The sequence below is a fragment of the Scomber scombrus genome, chromosome 4 (genome assembly GCF_963691925.1).
Source record: "Scomber scombrus chromosome 4, fScoSco1.1, whole genome shotgun sequence".
Lineage (NCBI taxonomy): Eukaryota > Metazoa > Chordata > Actinopteri > Scombriformes > Scombridae > Scomber > Scomber scombrus.
This window is the reverse complement of record NC_084973.1, coordinates 28,928,658-28,944,086: the sequence shown is the minus strand read 5'-3', so window position 1 is coordinate 28,944,086 and position 15,429 is coordinate 28,928,658. Positions and strand designations below refer to the sequence as shown.

At 37.9% G+C, this 15,429-nt stretch overlaps 1 protein-coding gene across 1 annotated transcript in view; it reads right to left on the bottom strand.

Annotated features, from left to right (window-relative positions):
* The window catches only part of LOC133979045 (protein yippee-like 1), a 37,776-nt gene extending 25,671 nt beyond the window's left edge, over nucleotides 1-12,105 (bottom strand). The window contains exons 1-2 of the mRNA XM_062417463.1: nucleotides 11,951-12,105; nucleotides 5,363-5,647 (exon numbers count right to left, since the gene is read on the bottom strand). Of these exons, the coding sequence (XP_062273447.1) occupies nucleotides 5,363-5,479 (117 nt within the window). The 5' untranslated portion in view covers nucleotides 5,480-5,647; nucleotides 11,951-12,105. The remainder of the gene's footprint in view (nucleotides 1-5,362; nucleotides 5,648-11,950) is intronic.
* Nucleotides 12,106-15,429: the final 3,324 nt, after the last annotated feature.

The following is a 15,429-nucleotide window of genomic DNA, read 5'->3' as shown; positions in this document are numbered from 1 at the left end:
TTCCTTGATTTAAAGTGTAACCACGGTGCAGAACAGCGTGTCGCGGTTCAAAGTTGCACTCAGTGAATTTAAATCGCAAGTTCTGACTCATTTCTATAAGTGAAGCGAATCCTCTTGAAGCTCTGACTGTGTTTAAAATCAGCTGAACTTGACGGAGCATCGTAAATGTTGGTGTGATCGAGGCCTTTATGGATTCCTAGAAAAATAAAGTAGTTAGTTGTATTTTCTATTAACTTGTTGCATAAAAGTTAAGCACATTTTGATGCTAAATTAAACGTGAATGAGTGCAACAGCTACTGTACCTTTATGTGAATATATTAACCCTTACATACTGCTCATATTCTGACTCATAATTAGTCTCTACACCAATTCACATTCATCAGTCTTTAATAAATGTTGAATTAATCCTTAATGATTAGTGTATTCTGTTTATTAATGAAAGATAAGACATTCACAAATCACTATTTTATGGTCCAGGAGAACATTTTTAAAATAACATTTTTTAAATTTAGTACATTTACATATACAAAACTGTGTAAAGCTGCACAAAAATGTAAAAAATTATGCATTTTATTTCCATTTTTGTTATACTGTGAGTCACTTTAGGAAAAGTTCAGCTAAAAGAAATGCGTATATGGTGTTTTTAAAATTCTTAAATGTAAAAATTCTGACTCATAATTAGTCTCAACACCAATTCACATTCATCAGTCTTTAATAAATGTTTAATTAATCCTTACTGAAGCTGTCAGAGAGCAAACAGAGTGTATTATATTTATTTATGAAAGATAAAACATTCACAAATCCCTATTTTATGGTCCAAAATGTACTTTTGCATACACAAAACTGTGTATCAGCTGCACAAAAATGTAAAAAAAAGTACACTAAATATAAATAACTTATATTAAATCTGCATCAGCAACACGATACATCATTATATGTTGCTTTTATTGTTGTTTTTTTTTGGTCTATCTGTTGGATTGGAGCCTGGAGCAAAGAGTGACATCATGACATTAATGTTTTGACTGCAGTTTAATAACTTCTTCAATATGCCAACTTTTCCACCTCATCCAAACAATACTATCTAGAGTATGTGCGGTTAGATTTTGGCATTTCACTCTGATTTATGTGCAAATTGACAATCTGCATAACAATGTGCATGGAAGTTTTTTTTGCAAGCTGGCATAATGGTGCATATTACAGCACAACTACAGATGAAAAACCACTTTGAGTTGCTGAATAATCGGACATTAAAGGACACGGAGAGTCATGTGTGAAAAGACTTTTTAACTCAAAATCAATGTCAAGGCTTTTTCTCACAATAGCATATTAACTTTCCCCTCTGAGAATCTTTTAAAAGAATATTAAGTTTGAGAAGGACTCCTTTTAAATGCAGACCGGCACTTCTTAAGACACTTTTTTGACACTTATAAGAAACTGTCATTTAGATTCTCTGCAGGTCTCAGTCTTCACAGAGGAGATTTTCTCTGGCAACAGTCTGACAGAAACTCTGGATTCAACAATTAAAATGTCTTATTTCTAATGACGCTAATAATCCACTCTGGAGGTACAGATGATGAAGATGACAGTGATGATAATGCATTTCCTAAAATTTAAGGTTAAGAGGGAAGAAGTGCAGTATCAGGAAGCTTCATCGCACCAATCTACTGATAACAAAAGGAGTAATTGATTACTTCTAAGCCAATAGAAACATTAACTAATTAAATCTCCTCTGCAACCAATTCAGCGGGTTGGAAACGGTAACTTGATGTAAAGTCAAAGATTTCTAAAACAAAGTGTCGACAACCTCTACAGCTGAAATGTTTAGTTGACTGACAGAAAATCAACTAATCATTTAAAGTAATTTACCAAATAAAAATACCATTATTTGTTTAAAGCCTCTCTTATCTGATTTTTTGAAGTTTTTCCTCTATTTTATATCGGATCTCTTCAGTTTTGGGGAGTAACTAGAACGGTGACATTTTCACAGCTAAACAATTACTAACAATCCATAAATCAGCCGACAATGACGCCATTCATTAGTCGCTACCCTAAAGAAACCCCTCAGACCACTCTGAAACTCTGCAGGTTAGATGAGTGTAGATGACAAAGAGGAGACAAATAAAAACAAACACAACTCTGTTCAGAGGAAACGTGGGCAGTGAGGCAGATCTGCAGCCAGACTGTCCTGATTTTTCATCTGATATTATGAAAGTAAGCCTCTGAGGTTACATTCACCGAGCCACAGCAGTGTTTGCAGTTTGGATTTTTTTTTCAATTTACAAAAAAACCCAACAAAAATAACCCCAGCAGAAAAGACTTGAAAGACAGACCGGCTCTCTTTTTGTTCGCCGCCGAAAGGACTCCAGTAATAATAGCAGCTGGGACTGTCATCTGCCGAGAAGAATCTACGAGCAGAAATAAAACACAGATGCAAGAAGCCCGACAGGTACACGCGCAACAGCGAAGGTGAGCATCAAATAAAATGACACAGCTGTCAAATCCAAGTGTCATATGCCACAACTAATACCAGAGGACAACACTCAATCACTGCTGGCTCCCCTCTGAGTGAGAAGTCACAGGTTGAGTCGGGCTCAGATTTATTCATTTCCAAATAGCGCTGTCAGAATTTATAACCGAGGCCCAAAATGTCACCACAGCTGTGATTGAAGGGGAGAAAAGATAGACAATTTGATTTCTAACTGAGTCTGGGAACTTATCAGTGTTTCATTTGAGTATAAATTATATTTTTAAAACACTTCAATCCTCATGTAGTGTTTCATTAATTAGTTTAAAGGGATTATCAGCAGCTTATGCTCTCCTCTTTTCTCCACAACTGACCAACACAAGGAGACTCCTTAATAGCAGTCCTAAATGTTGCTTATGCTTCTTAGTCTGGACGTACATGGTATTAATGAGCTGTGGATAAAACCGCTTATTTTAAAGCTGCGTTCAGTATTTCTATATTAAATTTGAATTAAAAGAATATTCATTATAAATACAACAGTCATTATTTCTGAATGTTCATTTTCTGTCCAGCACCAAGTAGCAAAAAACTTAGAAAGTAGAGCAACTAACGGCAATATAGAGTCAAATATTCATTCAGGAGGTGGTGGAGACAAAATCAGAGCTAAAATAACATAAAATGAATGCGTCAAAAGACAATTGTTTGTTAAAAGTTAATTTTTTAAAAAGTGATAGCTACACCAGAAAGTGACATAGCAAAGTTTATCTTCATTTAAACAGCAAAAAAGTTAGTTAGCGACCAGCTGTAAGAGAAAGTAGACAATCTAATAGCGAGATAGAGCCAGAGATTAATTCCAGAGGTGGTGGAGACGAAATCAGAGCTAAAATAAGATAAATGAATATTGCTTCGTGTCCGATTCATGTGTCAAAAGACAATTGTTTGTTAAAAGGTTAATTTAAAGAAAGTGATAGCGACACTAGAAACTGAAACGGCAAAGTTTATCCTCATGAAACAGGTTGTGATACAGGTTTGGTGACTGAATGACGACCCTAACCAACTGGAAACAGTCCGTCATTATGGATTAAATGTTCCTTGTTTCTGAATGCTCACTTTCTGTCCAGCACCAAGTAGCAAAAAAAAGTTAGTTAGTGACAGGCTGTAAGAGAAAGTTGAGCATCTAACGTCAAGATAGAGTCAAATATTCATTCAGGAGGTGGTGGAGACAAAATCAGAGCTAAAATAAGATAAATGAATGTTGCTTCATGTCTGATTCATGTGTCAAAAGTTAACTTAAAGAAAGTGATGGTGACACTAGAAAGTAACACAGCAAAGTTAATCCTCATTTAGACAGCAGAAAAGTTAGTTAGCGACTTGCCTGTAAGAAGAAAATAGAGCCAGATAGAGCCAGAAATTCATTTAAGAGGTGGTGGAGACTAAATCAGAGCTAAAATAAGATAAATAAATGTTGTTCCGTGTCTGATTCATGTGTAACAAGACAACTATTTGCTGAAAGTTAACTTAGCAAAGCTCATCCTCATGAATCAGGTTGTAAAATGATGCAGGTTTGGTGACTGAGTGACGACCCTAACCAACTGGAAACAGTCAGTCGCAGTAGCTCTCCAAGTTAGCCGACTTGGTTGCCAACAGAAACATATGTTCACACAGTTCAAGAGATGCTCGGCAGGTTATTTATAAAAGTAGATTGTACAGTGATACTTCCTTCTGTTGTGGACTCTTTGCTCTTTTTAAAGGTTAACACTCTTGATTGTTTGCTATGAGTCAACAGCTCATATGTACACGTCAAACATTTGTTTAGCTGTATTTCACACGGAAAACTGCATGAATATGTGTTTACTTTGTGACGTTGTAAAAAGACTGAACTATTAATTGATGAATCTAAAAATACAGTTCATAGATAAATGAGATAAATGAGGACGATCATTAGTTTCACCTTCTTAAAACAACCTCTTTGACCATGAAACTCAGCAGGTTAAATATAAAAAAGGACAACACACGACAGAATAAAAACAAAAACAACTCGTATATTTCATCAGATATTTTTAAAGTTAGTCTCTGAGGTCACCAAAGTTGTTCAGAAAGTCACAGCAATGTTTTCAGTTTTGACTGTTTTTGTACATTTCAACGAAAAAAAAAAGCAACAGAAGCACAAATTGACTCTTTCATGCATCACAGAAGAGTTTACTATCGGTCCACAGCACATATGTGAAAGCCAAAGGTCACAAAAGTCTAATTAAATCACTAAATTAATTGATTTTGTTAGCTTTGGTGTCACTGCACCTCAATATATCTGCGCCACTTATCTGTCAGTTAGTTTAGTCCATAAATAAGCTTTAAAGTACATTTCAGCAGGTTATTATTGTGGTAATTTCATCTGTTTTAAGGGTTGTTTGTCACCACATGATGTGATAGACACAACTGTTAGCGATAGCGAAAAAAACAACAACCTCAAAACATTAACGCTGTTTGCTATTCATAGCAAACAACCCGCTGGTTATTTAGCTAGCAGTTTGTTCAACTTCTTTAAACTCTCTTCTCACGTTACGTGTCTGCAAGAAGAAACGATGTCTGTGACACACTAACCTACATTTACAACCACATCTGCCATGTCGGACTATCCACTTTTATTTATAAACATTAATAAGTGGATCAACACTCACAGCTGATGAATATATTTCAAGTATCTCTTACATGTCTGTATGATTTCTCATTAGCTGACCTTCACGAAGTGGCTGATGGGAGATTTGTGACACAACTGCAAATCCCTGCAGCCCTTCATCATGTATATAAATATAGTCGGACCAGTTGAATTGTCAAGGGGGGGGGGGGGGGGGGTTTCATATGAATGACATGGATGATTGGACCGTGCACGTGTCATACCTTTGAGATGAGCTCGTCGTGATTGGCCAGGTGCGCCCGGCAGTGGATGCAGCTGTAGGTGCGATGACAATTCGGCAAGTAAGCCTGGAAGGTCTTCGACTTGGTCATCTTCACCATGTCAGTTGGGCAGGGCTCTTCGCTGGTGTCAGGGCTGGCACTGGAAGAGTTGCAGCTCTGCTGGACTTGGTGACAGAAGAAACACTGGAAGATGCAAGCAAAAGCCGTCGTTGTTGTGGAGTGGGTGTGTGGCACGCTCCACACATACACCACGGGAGAAAATCAAACCTGCGGGGGGGAAGAAAGAGAAGAGGAGACGTGGTCAGAGACCCGTTCAATACCCCCCCCCCCCTCCTCTATTTCTAGAACTCATGATCTTGATTGCATTCCCAATATAACACACAGCTCATTTGCTGGGGCAATCATTTGATTACAATCATCTATTATGTGATTACAATAGCATGTTGTTGACTCCCAACATGGCTGCAGGGTGATGTAACTTATTGTTATGACGAGTCACACAAACTCCTCTTTAGCCGAAGCCACACACAATATATTTCACCTCCAATTTTATTTTTGTTTTTTATGGCGGGAGCAAGTCTGTTTGTTTGTTCTGCCCCACCGGACCCATGAATACAGGATGAGACTATCAGAGCTGCTCACATAAAAGTTTGGTGTTTTTATGTGTTTATCTTTTATATATTTGCATTTAGACTGTTGTAGAAAATAGAAGTAGTTATTAACTTATCAAATAAATAGCTCAAAGACATTACTGTGTATGTTTACATTACTGAAAAATGTCTTACAGAGTTTAAGAGATAGGAGGTGTCTGGATTTAGTGTGTTTCTCTCTACTTCCAGTTGATGCTTACTGGGGTTTAGATAATGTATAATTTCTATGGTTGCTACATTCAGTATTATTATTGCATTATATGTAGCTTAAAATATATAACCTTGCCCTCTAGACAATAGTTGAGATGAGACAGACTTTATCTATTGATATGTATCAGTTAAAATAAAGAGGAAATATAAGACATACTACAAGAAGTTATACATGTTTTAGTATGAAAAAGTGATTAATTAATGCAGCTAATTATCACCTGCAGCTTGATATTAAAGGATAATTCAGGTTTGGTTCAACTTGGGTCTTTGTTGCCAAGTTCGGATCATTATTTCTGTTGATTATGATAACACTGTTATCATAAACTGCTGAGATCTGAGAAGATGGTGACTTTGCTTTAGCAGAGTCAGAGCAGGTAACACGAGGAAACAAGATCACACAGGTTATAAACACGCCAACAATTCAGCCCAATTATCTAAATGGCTTTAAATGTGAGGTTAAACTGAAAGTTAGTGCAACCAGTAGGGCTGGATATCAGGAATCGGGCGAAATAAATCGATACCAAGTAGTATTGAAACTTCTCCCATCAAATGATACCTGCAATCCATCCTTTTTGCACCCAGAGCTAGAAAATATGACTATTTGTACGGACTTGCTCACAGCCAATCAATGTGAGCGTTCTTCGATTTAATGCAACATGTGATTGGTCCACTGACACAGCAACTACAACCTGTCTGTGGTGTTGAAGTCGTGGTGAATTTGAGTTAGCGTGCTTAGCAGTTCAGCAGCCAAGATGCCACCGAAATGCTCTAAAGTGTGTCTACACTACACACCTGTTACACCGGTGAAAATGTAACCAAAAAGTCTTTAATATGTGATTATTACCATTATGTGTAATAAGTTCACTGTTCACTTTCAATTTCTCCTCTTAATTAGTTTGACTAACTTGGGGCTGTTTGTTTTAAGACCTCGCTGCTTGTATTTCTCGTCCCGTCTGACTTGTTTTATAGATCACAGCAATTAGTTCGGCAAGTACAGTGTTATCACAATCAATAGAAATGATGGTCAAAACCACCAAAAATATGATTTAAAGTTGTGAGAAACATGAATTTTTCTTTAAAAGTTTAAAACACACAAAAAAAAGGCAAGACAAAATGCAAAAAAAAGAAAATTAAGCACACATTAAGGCACAAAAAACCTCATAAAAAGCACCAATACTCAACTGGCTTTATATGCTGGATTCAGCAGGCCTGCATGAGATTCAGCTCCACAGAAACAAATGCCTACCAGTTCATATGCAGGACAGACTAGAATAGCCGATGAGACAATGCAGCCAAGACACAATGAGTGTGTGACCTTTTGAAGGGACTCTGATTGACAAAAACATCGCTACAGGTCTGCAACTATGCCAAATATTCACTGGGAAGAAGAAACCTGCTCTACCTCCTACTGCACCGCCGTCTAGACTTATGCCTCCGTCAACACCAAAAATATCCATAATGTATCGAATCTATTGTAACCTGGAGACTCTAAAGGTGATTTACTTGCTCAAAAGAGCTGATATGGCAATAAATCTACATGGGTTACTCCTAAAAAAACAAACACTTTTAAATTTTGCACAGCCAAACAGGCCAATTGTTTAATTCTACCTATTTCTATAATACTGATCTGTTTTCACACCTTCCTCTTCATCCCACTGCCTACTGCCTTTTTATAACCCTCTTATCTCATTTATTAAACTATGATTATTAGTCATTTTGTTTGTGTGATTGTGTCCACGGTTTAACAGCGATTGGGAAACTAAAAGGATCAGCTGTCGAAAGCGAATGTTTTACAGTGTAGTGTTATTCCTCTAAACATTACCGCAGTCTGTATTCAGAGATAAAGGCAGTTTGGCGTCTCTAAGCGGACACTGAGGTTTGAGGTTACGGTGGTTTGTTCATATATCGGGCAAAGTAAAGAACGAGCCTTTCACTGGTTCATTTTGCACGGTTTGATACTGTTGTGTTATGCTGTGTTATGTTTATTGATCATTCTTTCAGGTCTATGTGAAGGACTTTGTATTGCAATCTTGCTCTAAAGGCACCGTGGAAATGAAGTTGAATTTGATTTGATTTAAACATGACGTGACTCTAATAAAACTATATTGCAGACAGTGATGGAAAGTAACTAAATTGACTCAAGCACCATACTTGAAGCTGTATTGATTGATTTTTTTTTGGCCACTTGGGGGCAGCAGAACAAACTCAAACATTGACAAACTTATGGCGAATGTGTCAGCAAACTGTTACAAATCTGGCAGAGCAACATTATAATTGAGTCGTGTTTCTGTCATCCTGATGAATGTAAGTCTAATATTCACTCTCTTTTAGCTCTGGTTTAGTCTCCACCAGCTCCTGAAGGAAATAACTCACAATTTAGCTACTAAAAGTTCCACTTTCTTCACCAACTTGTCGCTAACTGTGCACGAAGTTGTCAGGGCTTTTTTGGTAAAAAGAGCTGCTGCCTGCCACTATGAACACAACTGATGACAATAAGAGTAAACCAAAACAGTAAATTAGCAGGTCAGAAAACAAAAAGTTAAAGGACTAGTGTGTAGGACTTAGTGGCCTCTAGTGGTGAGGTTGAAAATTGCAACTAATTGAATACTTGATAAAAAAAAATTGATTAGATCAGCTTTATACTGGGACTAACTTTTTGTGTCTCTTATAAATTATAAGTTGAATTCATGATCAATAAAAACACTTTCTTAATTAATTACACAGTGATTTTGCTGCCACAGACTTACTTTAATATGAACAGTAGCTTAAAGTGGCTGAACATACAGCTAACAATAGAAAACATGACTCTTCTCTGCTTGTGTGATTGATGCATTACTTTATAGCATTTAGCTGTAATTGTGACGTATGGCCTTTAAGAGCAATTTAAAAATGTACTTCAGAATTTTTTATTTTTATTTTAAAGAAATAAAACTATATAACAATGTAACTAACAACCACTCTGCTGCATAATGAACACTACATTTGAAAGTTAAATTAAATGTTTCTAGTGATATTTTTGTACTTTTATCTAGGTAAGATTTGGAAGACGGGACTTTTATTGGTAATAAAAACACTTTAACATTGTGATAATTCAACTTTGACTTAAATGACCAGTGTGTAAGATTTAGTGGCAACTAGTGGTGAGGTTGTAAACTGCAACTGAATACCCCTCACCCTCCTCTTCTAAGCATGTGGGAGAGTCTACGGTGGCTGCAAAACTTGCGAAAAACTCTCTAGAGTCACTGTTTGGTTTGTCTGTTCTGGGCTTCTGTAGAAACATGGCAGGCTCCGTTGAAGAGGACACTACACTTCTTAATTACAGGTGATTACACACTAATTAAAACATACTTATTATATATATTATATTATATTCCATTTCTGCCACGTCTGTTCAACAAAACGCCACTAAATTCTTCACACTGCTCCTTTAAGCATCTGAATTATTGTTACACCACTGATTGAAATGACTGTTGTCAGTGAGCATGTGTCAATCAGACGATGTGGGCGGGACTATGACGTCTTTGTTTGTTTTGTTGTTGATCAAAACTGGACTGTCGACAGGTGGTGCTCGGTTATTTCATTCTCTCTATTTACAACAAAAACATGCTAAAAAAAACACACATTTGGTGACGGCTGTGAGAGACAGAAAAGAGACATCTACTGGATTTAAATGTTGGTGATGTCATTCCTTATAATGGGTTTATATATACAAGAAATTGAGCCATATTTTGGAGTATGACACATCTTTTGAAAGAAGATCTGTAATTTATAAGAAATGAAAGAGAATGTCAAGTGTCAGGGCTTCATTTTCATCCTCTGAGTGATGATTTGAGTGTTGAAAGGAAGAAAAACTACCTGTTGTACTGTATATGCTTTTTTGTCTATAGGCTCAACAGCCACACTTGCTGACAACACTGCATAACAAAAGGTTGCACCTTGTGGTAGAAACACACACACACATGCACACACACACACACAATAACCCTGCATCCCTGAGAGTGAAAACACAATGAAAACGAGCTTCAGCGGCTATAGAAGTTTCCAGTTGAGCTGAACATGCTGCAACAGGAAGAGCAGCGCCGAGACAGAAACCAGCAGCCAGACGAGAAAACAAAGGAGCTTCCGCAACTCAACAGGAAGCAGCCGTGACGTGAGGCAAAGCATGGCTGCACAAACACACACACAAACACACACACACACGCACGCAGACGCACAAGCTGAGAAGGTACAAAGGTGAAAACCTGGCAACCCAACCCAGTGGCCTCCAGACGAGCCATATTTACATACATACTGTATAATCTGCACAGGTGCCTGAGGCATAATCCCTGCATGAAAAGGACAAAATCCCCTTTCTGAATTAGCCCAGTTTAACCCCAGTGGCACGTGCACGGAGGAAAGGGGGATGAGGGGGGGATGAGGGGGGGTAAAAACATACACAAGCTTTAATAAGTGTGTCATACTTTAGCAACATCATCATCATCTGAATCTGTTCTTTTCACTGTGCATCCCCAAGAGGAAAAGAGCAAAAAAGAAAGTGTTGTCACACACACACACACACACACACACACACACACACACACACACACACACACACACACACACACACACACACACACACACAGCATGCTGTTATTTGCATTAAGACCTCCCTCCTCCTCCTCTTCCTCCTCACACCCCCCCCACCACTTCTTCTCTTCAACACAAACACATACACACAAGAGCATGCTGTTATTTGCATTAAGACCTCCCTCCTCTCTCCTCCTCCTCTTCCTCCTCCTCACACCCCCCCCCCCCCCACCACTTCTTCTCTTCAACACAAACACACACACACATACACTCAGACAAACACCTTACTGTTTTCTTCATAAATGCCATATAAGGATCTAAACAATGTCTGCACAGCTGTTTGTTGTTTGTTGAAGCCAAGTCGGTGACTTCAAAGTACTTGACAGCACACGCTCTTATTTGTGTTCAAGTTTTATGATGTTATTTTACAATTATATGTATTTTTTATCAATAAAAGCTTTAAAATACCCTTCAATGTTTGCAAGAATCATGCTAAAATAAGCCAAAATCATCTCCTGGTGCTGCAAACTGCTGCTTCCTTTGTTTCACAGCCTCAAGTCCAATTTTTGAAAACATTTTTTTGGAGTGTAAACACATTAAGGACACCTTCTTTATTGTTAAAAAAGAAGATTGAGTTTTGAGTCTACAGGTAACACCAGCAGGAACAGCTGATGTACAAACTGAGCAAAAGTGAAAACAAAGAGGCAGCAGCAGCAGCAGCAGCAGCAGCACACTGTGCGTCTGTGGCAACCAACAGGAAGAAGAAGAGTCCAGACAAAAGACTGGCTACTAACAACACATTTAACAACAACACCTGCCTTTACATTTAACACCATGACAACCTAAACAAGTTAATTAAAGCGTTGCATGCCTTTTTTTCAATTAAGCAAACCTTTCTCTCTCTTTCCTCTTTCCTTCTCCTCTTCTAAAAAAATAGTGTTTATCCCCAACAAAGAGCACACGACGCAAGCTCAAGCGCAACAGTGCCGCTGTGCTGGCTGCTTTTTTTTGGAGAGGGGGGGGGGATTGTTTAGTTTTTTCCGAGCCTGATGCAGACTGTGAATCCAGCACGACCACCAGAACCAGAACCAGTATTTTTTCTTTCTCTTTGAGGTAAACATGCTGCTGCTGCTGCTGTACTCACCACCTGGATCAGCTCTGAGCAGAGACGCAGCTTGGTTGGACAGCTGAAGAAAAAGAGAGAGATGTTTTTGTTGTTGTTGTTTTCTTTTTGGAGTTAAATAAATGATTGTCGTCCACCCAGTCTCTGGTCCATGTGTGATGCTGCCAGATGGGAACTTATTGTTGTGTCCTTTGGGTGCTGACGGATCTCATTTTTCCCAGCACGGGCTTTTGTTGTGTCTTTTGTGTGCGTAATGGACTGGCCTGGTTACTTTGGTACGGAAACGTCACCACGTGGGAGGGAGCTGCGAGGCTGTGATTGACAGCTGAGCTCGTCAATGAGCGGCTGCGCTGCCTTCAGGCACCCGTGGGAAAGATGGAAACCAGATGGAAGAGTGGTGTTGAGTTGTTTTTGTGAGTTTTTGGGGTAATGTATTTGTTATTTTTGATATTCTTAACCCCTCCTGTTGTCCTCAGGTCAATTTTTACCTAGGAGGACAACAGGTATTCACTCAAAAGTGAGGTATAGTTTCATCTAATGAGGCCTATTGAACATAATTTCCTTAAATATGTGTAAAACCTGTGTTGATATGTTGGACTGAAGTTGGTTAAAAAGGTCTAAACAGAGAATTGAGTGATCATTTATACTTTGTGCTTTATAAACAGTTAAAGGAAGACAACAGGAGGGTTAAACATTTTGTATGTACTAAACTAGATCTTTACTAACCACTTGATTCCATTAACAGTGTGATTTTTTTGTACTCCATTTAAAAATGATGCCTCAGTTCACTTTAAAGGTCTTTATATATGTACTTTTATTTTATTTTTATGTGCTTTTTATTTGTTGTTGTTGTAGTTGGTGTTAATAATGTCCAGTTGCTTGGCCTGTTCTTGCACTTCCTTTTGTGTCTGTGGCATTTCCAACTTCCCCTGTCTGGGCTCAATTAAATGCATCTTACGCAGAGAGTAGAGTTGTTACTGTAATTATACATTAAATATCTTTTCTACAACTTCAGGCTCGGTTTGCTTTTTCAATTTTCATGGAAAACATATTAATTGTTCTCCTTTTTATTTATTTATTTTTTTACACTGTCTATAAATAAAAATGAGGTCAGTTTTTTCCTCTATTAGTTTCACTTCAGGTTTCAGGTTGTTAACTTCTCTGAATTTGATTTATTTTTATATTGAAGAAGTTTTAAGGTGACCTAAAGGGTGCTTCTGGTTAATTCGTTGCCTGTAATGTTTGATATGCTGCTATAAAAACATGAGTCCAGATGCATCACACAGTGTTGGTGTGTTATAAGTATGAACCAACCAAATTTAATCATAGTTTCAGATCAGAGAGCCTTGAAAGTTTATTGGGTTTGAACCGTATTGTTATGTCTTTGCTTGAATATATTATTTCCCATGCGACCTGAACGCGCCACCAAGAGAAGGAGGGAGCGCACAGATGCCCGGATGTGTAAATAAATACAAGATGAGAATATGAATCTGATTTTCTTCTTTACTGAGGTGTGAAAAATGTTTATTACTTCTTTTGTGCTCCATTATTTTTATATTATCTCTTGTTCTTTTTTTATTGTGATTAAAGGCTGAATCACATGTTGCCTTCAATTGTCAGATGCATGATCAATCATTTCTAGATTAATGGATTTATAAAGTGGTTAAAGGACATAATTGATTAAAATCCTTGAAGATAAAGAGCTTTTATGATACTCTCATGTCTTATAAGGATGGAAAAAACAACATAATACACAATCCTGACACTAAATAGACGTAATGACACCAGAAAGCAGAGAAAGGTCAATATAAAGTCATAACTGGGCACCATATACACATATTAAAAGATAAACTATACAGCTTTTTTCTGGTGTTATGCCAAAAACCAGCTTGCCCTCTTTGACTTAATTCGACTTAAAAACAGATCAATATTCCTCGAGTATATATTTAGGCTTGTGCCATGTGGGACAAAGCTGATATTATTTATTTATTTTTACAGATTAAAACAAAAACAGCATCATCCTCCTCCTCCTCCTCCTCCTCTTCTGTTTATGTGTCACACTGCATCATCCTGACATGATCCACATCTGACATCTAATGTTATTAATGATGGCATTCAATTGATTAAAAAAAGAAGAAGAAGAAGAAGAAAGGAAATAGAAAGGAAAATGCCTTAAAATTAAACATGAATAGAAGCGTCATATATACCCTTCATGTCCAGACGTCGAGGACGCGCACGTCCAACAACAACAATTCATGCACTTTTTTTTTCTCTTTTCTGTTTTTCATTAAAAAAAAAGGTTGTCATTGCAGGATGAGCCTGAGTCGTGTTGCAACCCCCAAAAATGTGTTACCTCACCATAGGAGCAGGATGCATGTCAACACAACATTGCACACTGCAGAGAGAGGAGAGGAGAGAGAGAGGAGAGAGAGAGAGAGAGAGGTGCAGGCTGTGTGCACGTATGAGCGTTATGAAATCCATCCTTTCACCGTGTTTTTGTAGCCTGTTCACGTGGCATTAACTCCCCTCATCCCTCCATCCCTCCCTCCCTCCACCCCTCCTCCTTACAAAAACTGGCCGAGATCTGCAGCCAAGAAGGCGCACTGGTGGTGGTGATGATCGGGACGGGAGATAGCGCAAATTAGAAGTGGACAGAGGATGCGCGCTTCAAGGGTTTTTCTTTTTTTTCTTCTTCTTTTTTTTGGGTCTTGAACGTAACTCGAAGATCACGTTGCAAAACGTGTCTCATTAAAGAAAGAGACGCTGTAACCTGATTGTTAATGTAAACATGCTCTATATAATTGAGTGAGTGTAAAAGTAGGAAGAAAAAGAAGAAGAAGTGATAATCTGCAACATGAATAGCACATTTTAAGTTTAAGGGTGAATTTTAAAGAGTAAGGTCTATTATATAAACGTTAAAGTGTGCAATATTAAAGTGTTTTCATGCATTACACAGGCTGGTGGATTAGCATTCAATCCAGAATAAAATCCTAATCCTATGACACAAAATGAAGCAGGCTGGAAACATAACACATAAAGTGATAATAAAGTATGAACCCTGCTACATGAACTCAGCACACACATGCTTTATGAGTCTCTAAGGAGGATGTTAGAGCAGCGTTAAAGGGTTTATTACTGTCATGTTTTTTGGATAAACACATGCCTGTCTGTCCTCCAGCAGGTCACTGGCTCAGCACTCACCCCAGAAACACCTCCTTCTTCTTCTTCCTCTTCTTCCTCTTCCCCCCCTTTGGAGACCAAAACAACCCGGTGGAGGAAATCGTTTTCTCCACTGGACCTCCAGGAGTATGAATACATTTAAAAAAAATAAAAAGAAAAGAAAAATACCCCCAAAAAAGACACCTTCACCGTCCCATTCAGGCTAAAGAGAGAAGAGGCAAGCTTGTCTATAGCAAGAGACTAGTGCCATTAAAAAAAATAAAGTGTCCAAAAAAAATAAAGTCTCCTAAAAAAAAAATCAATGTCCTCTGTTGGTTTTC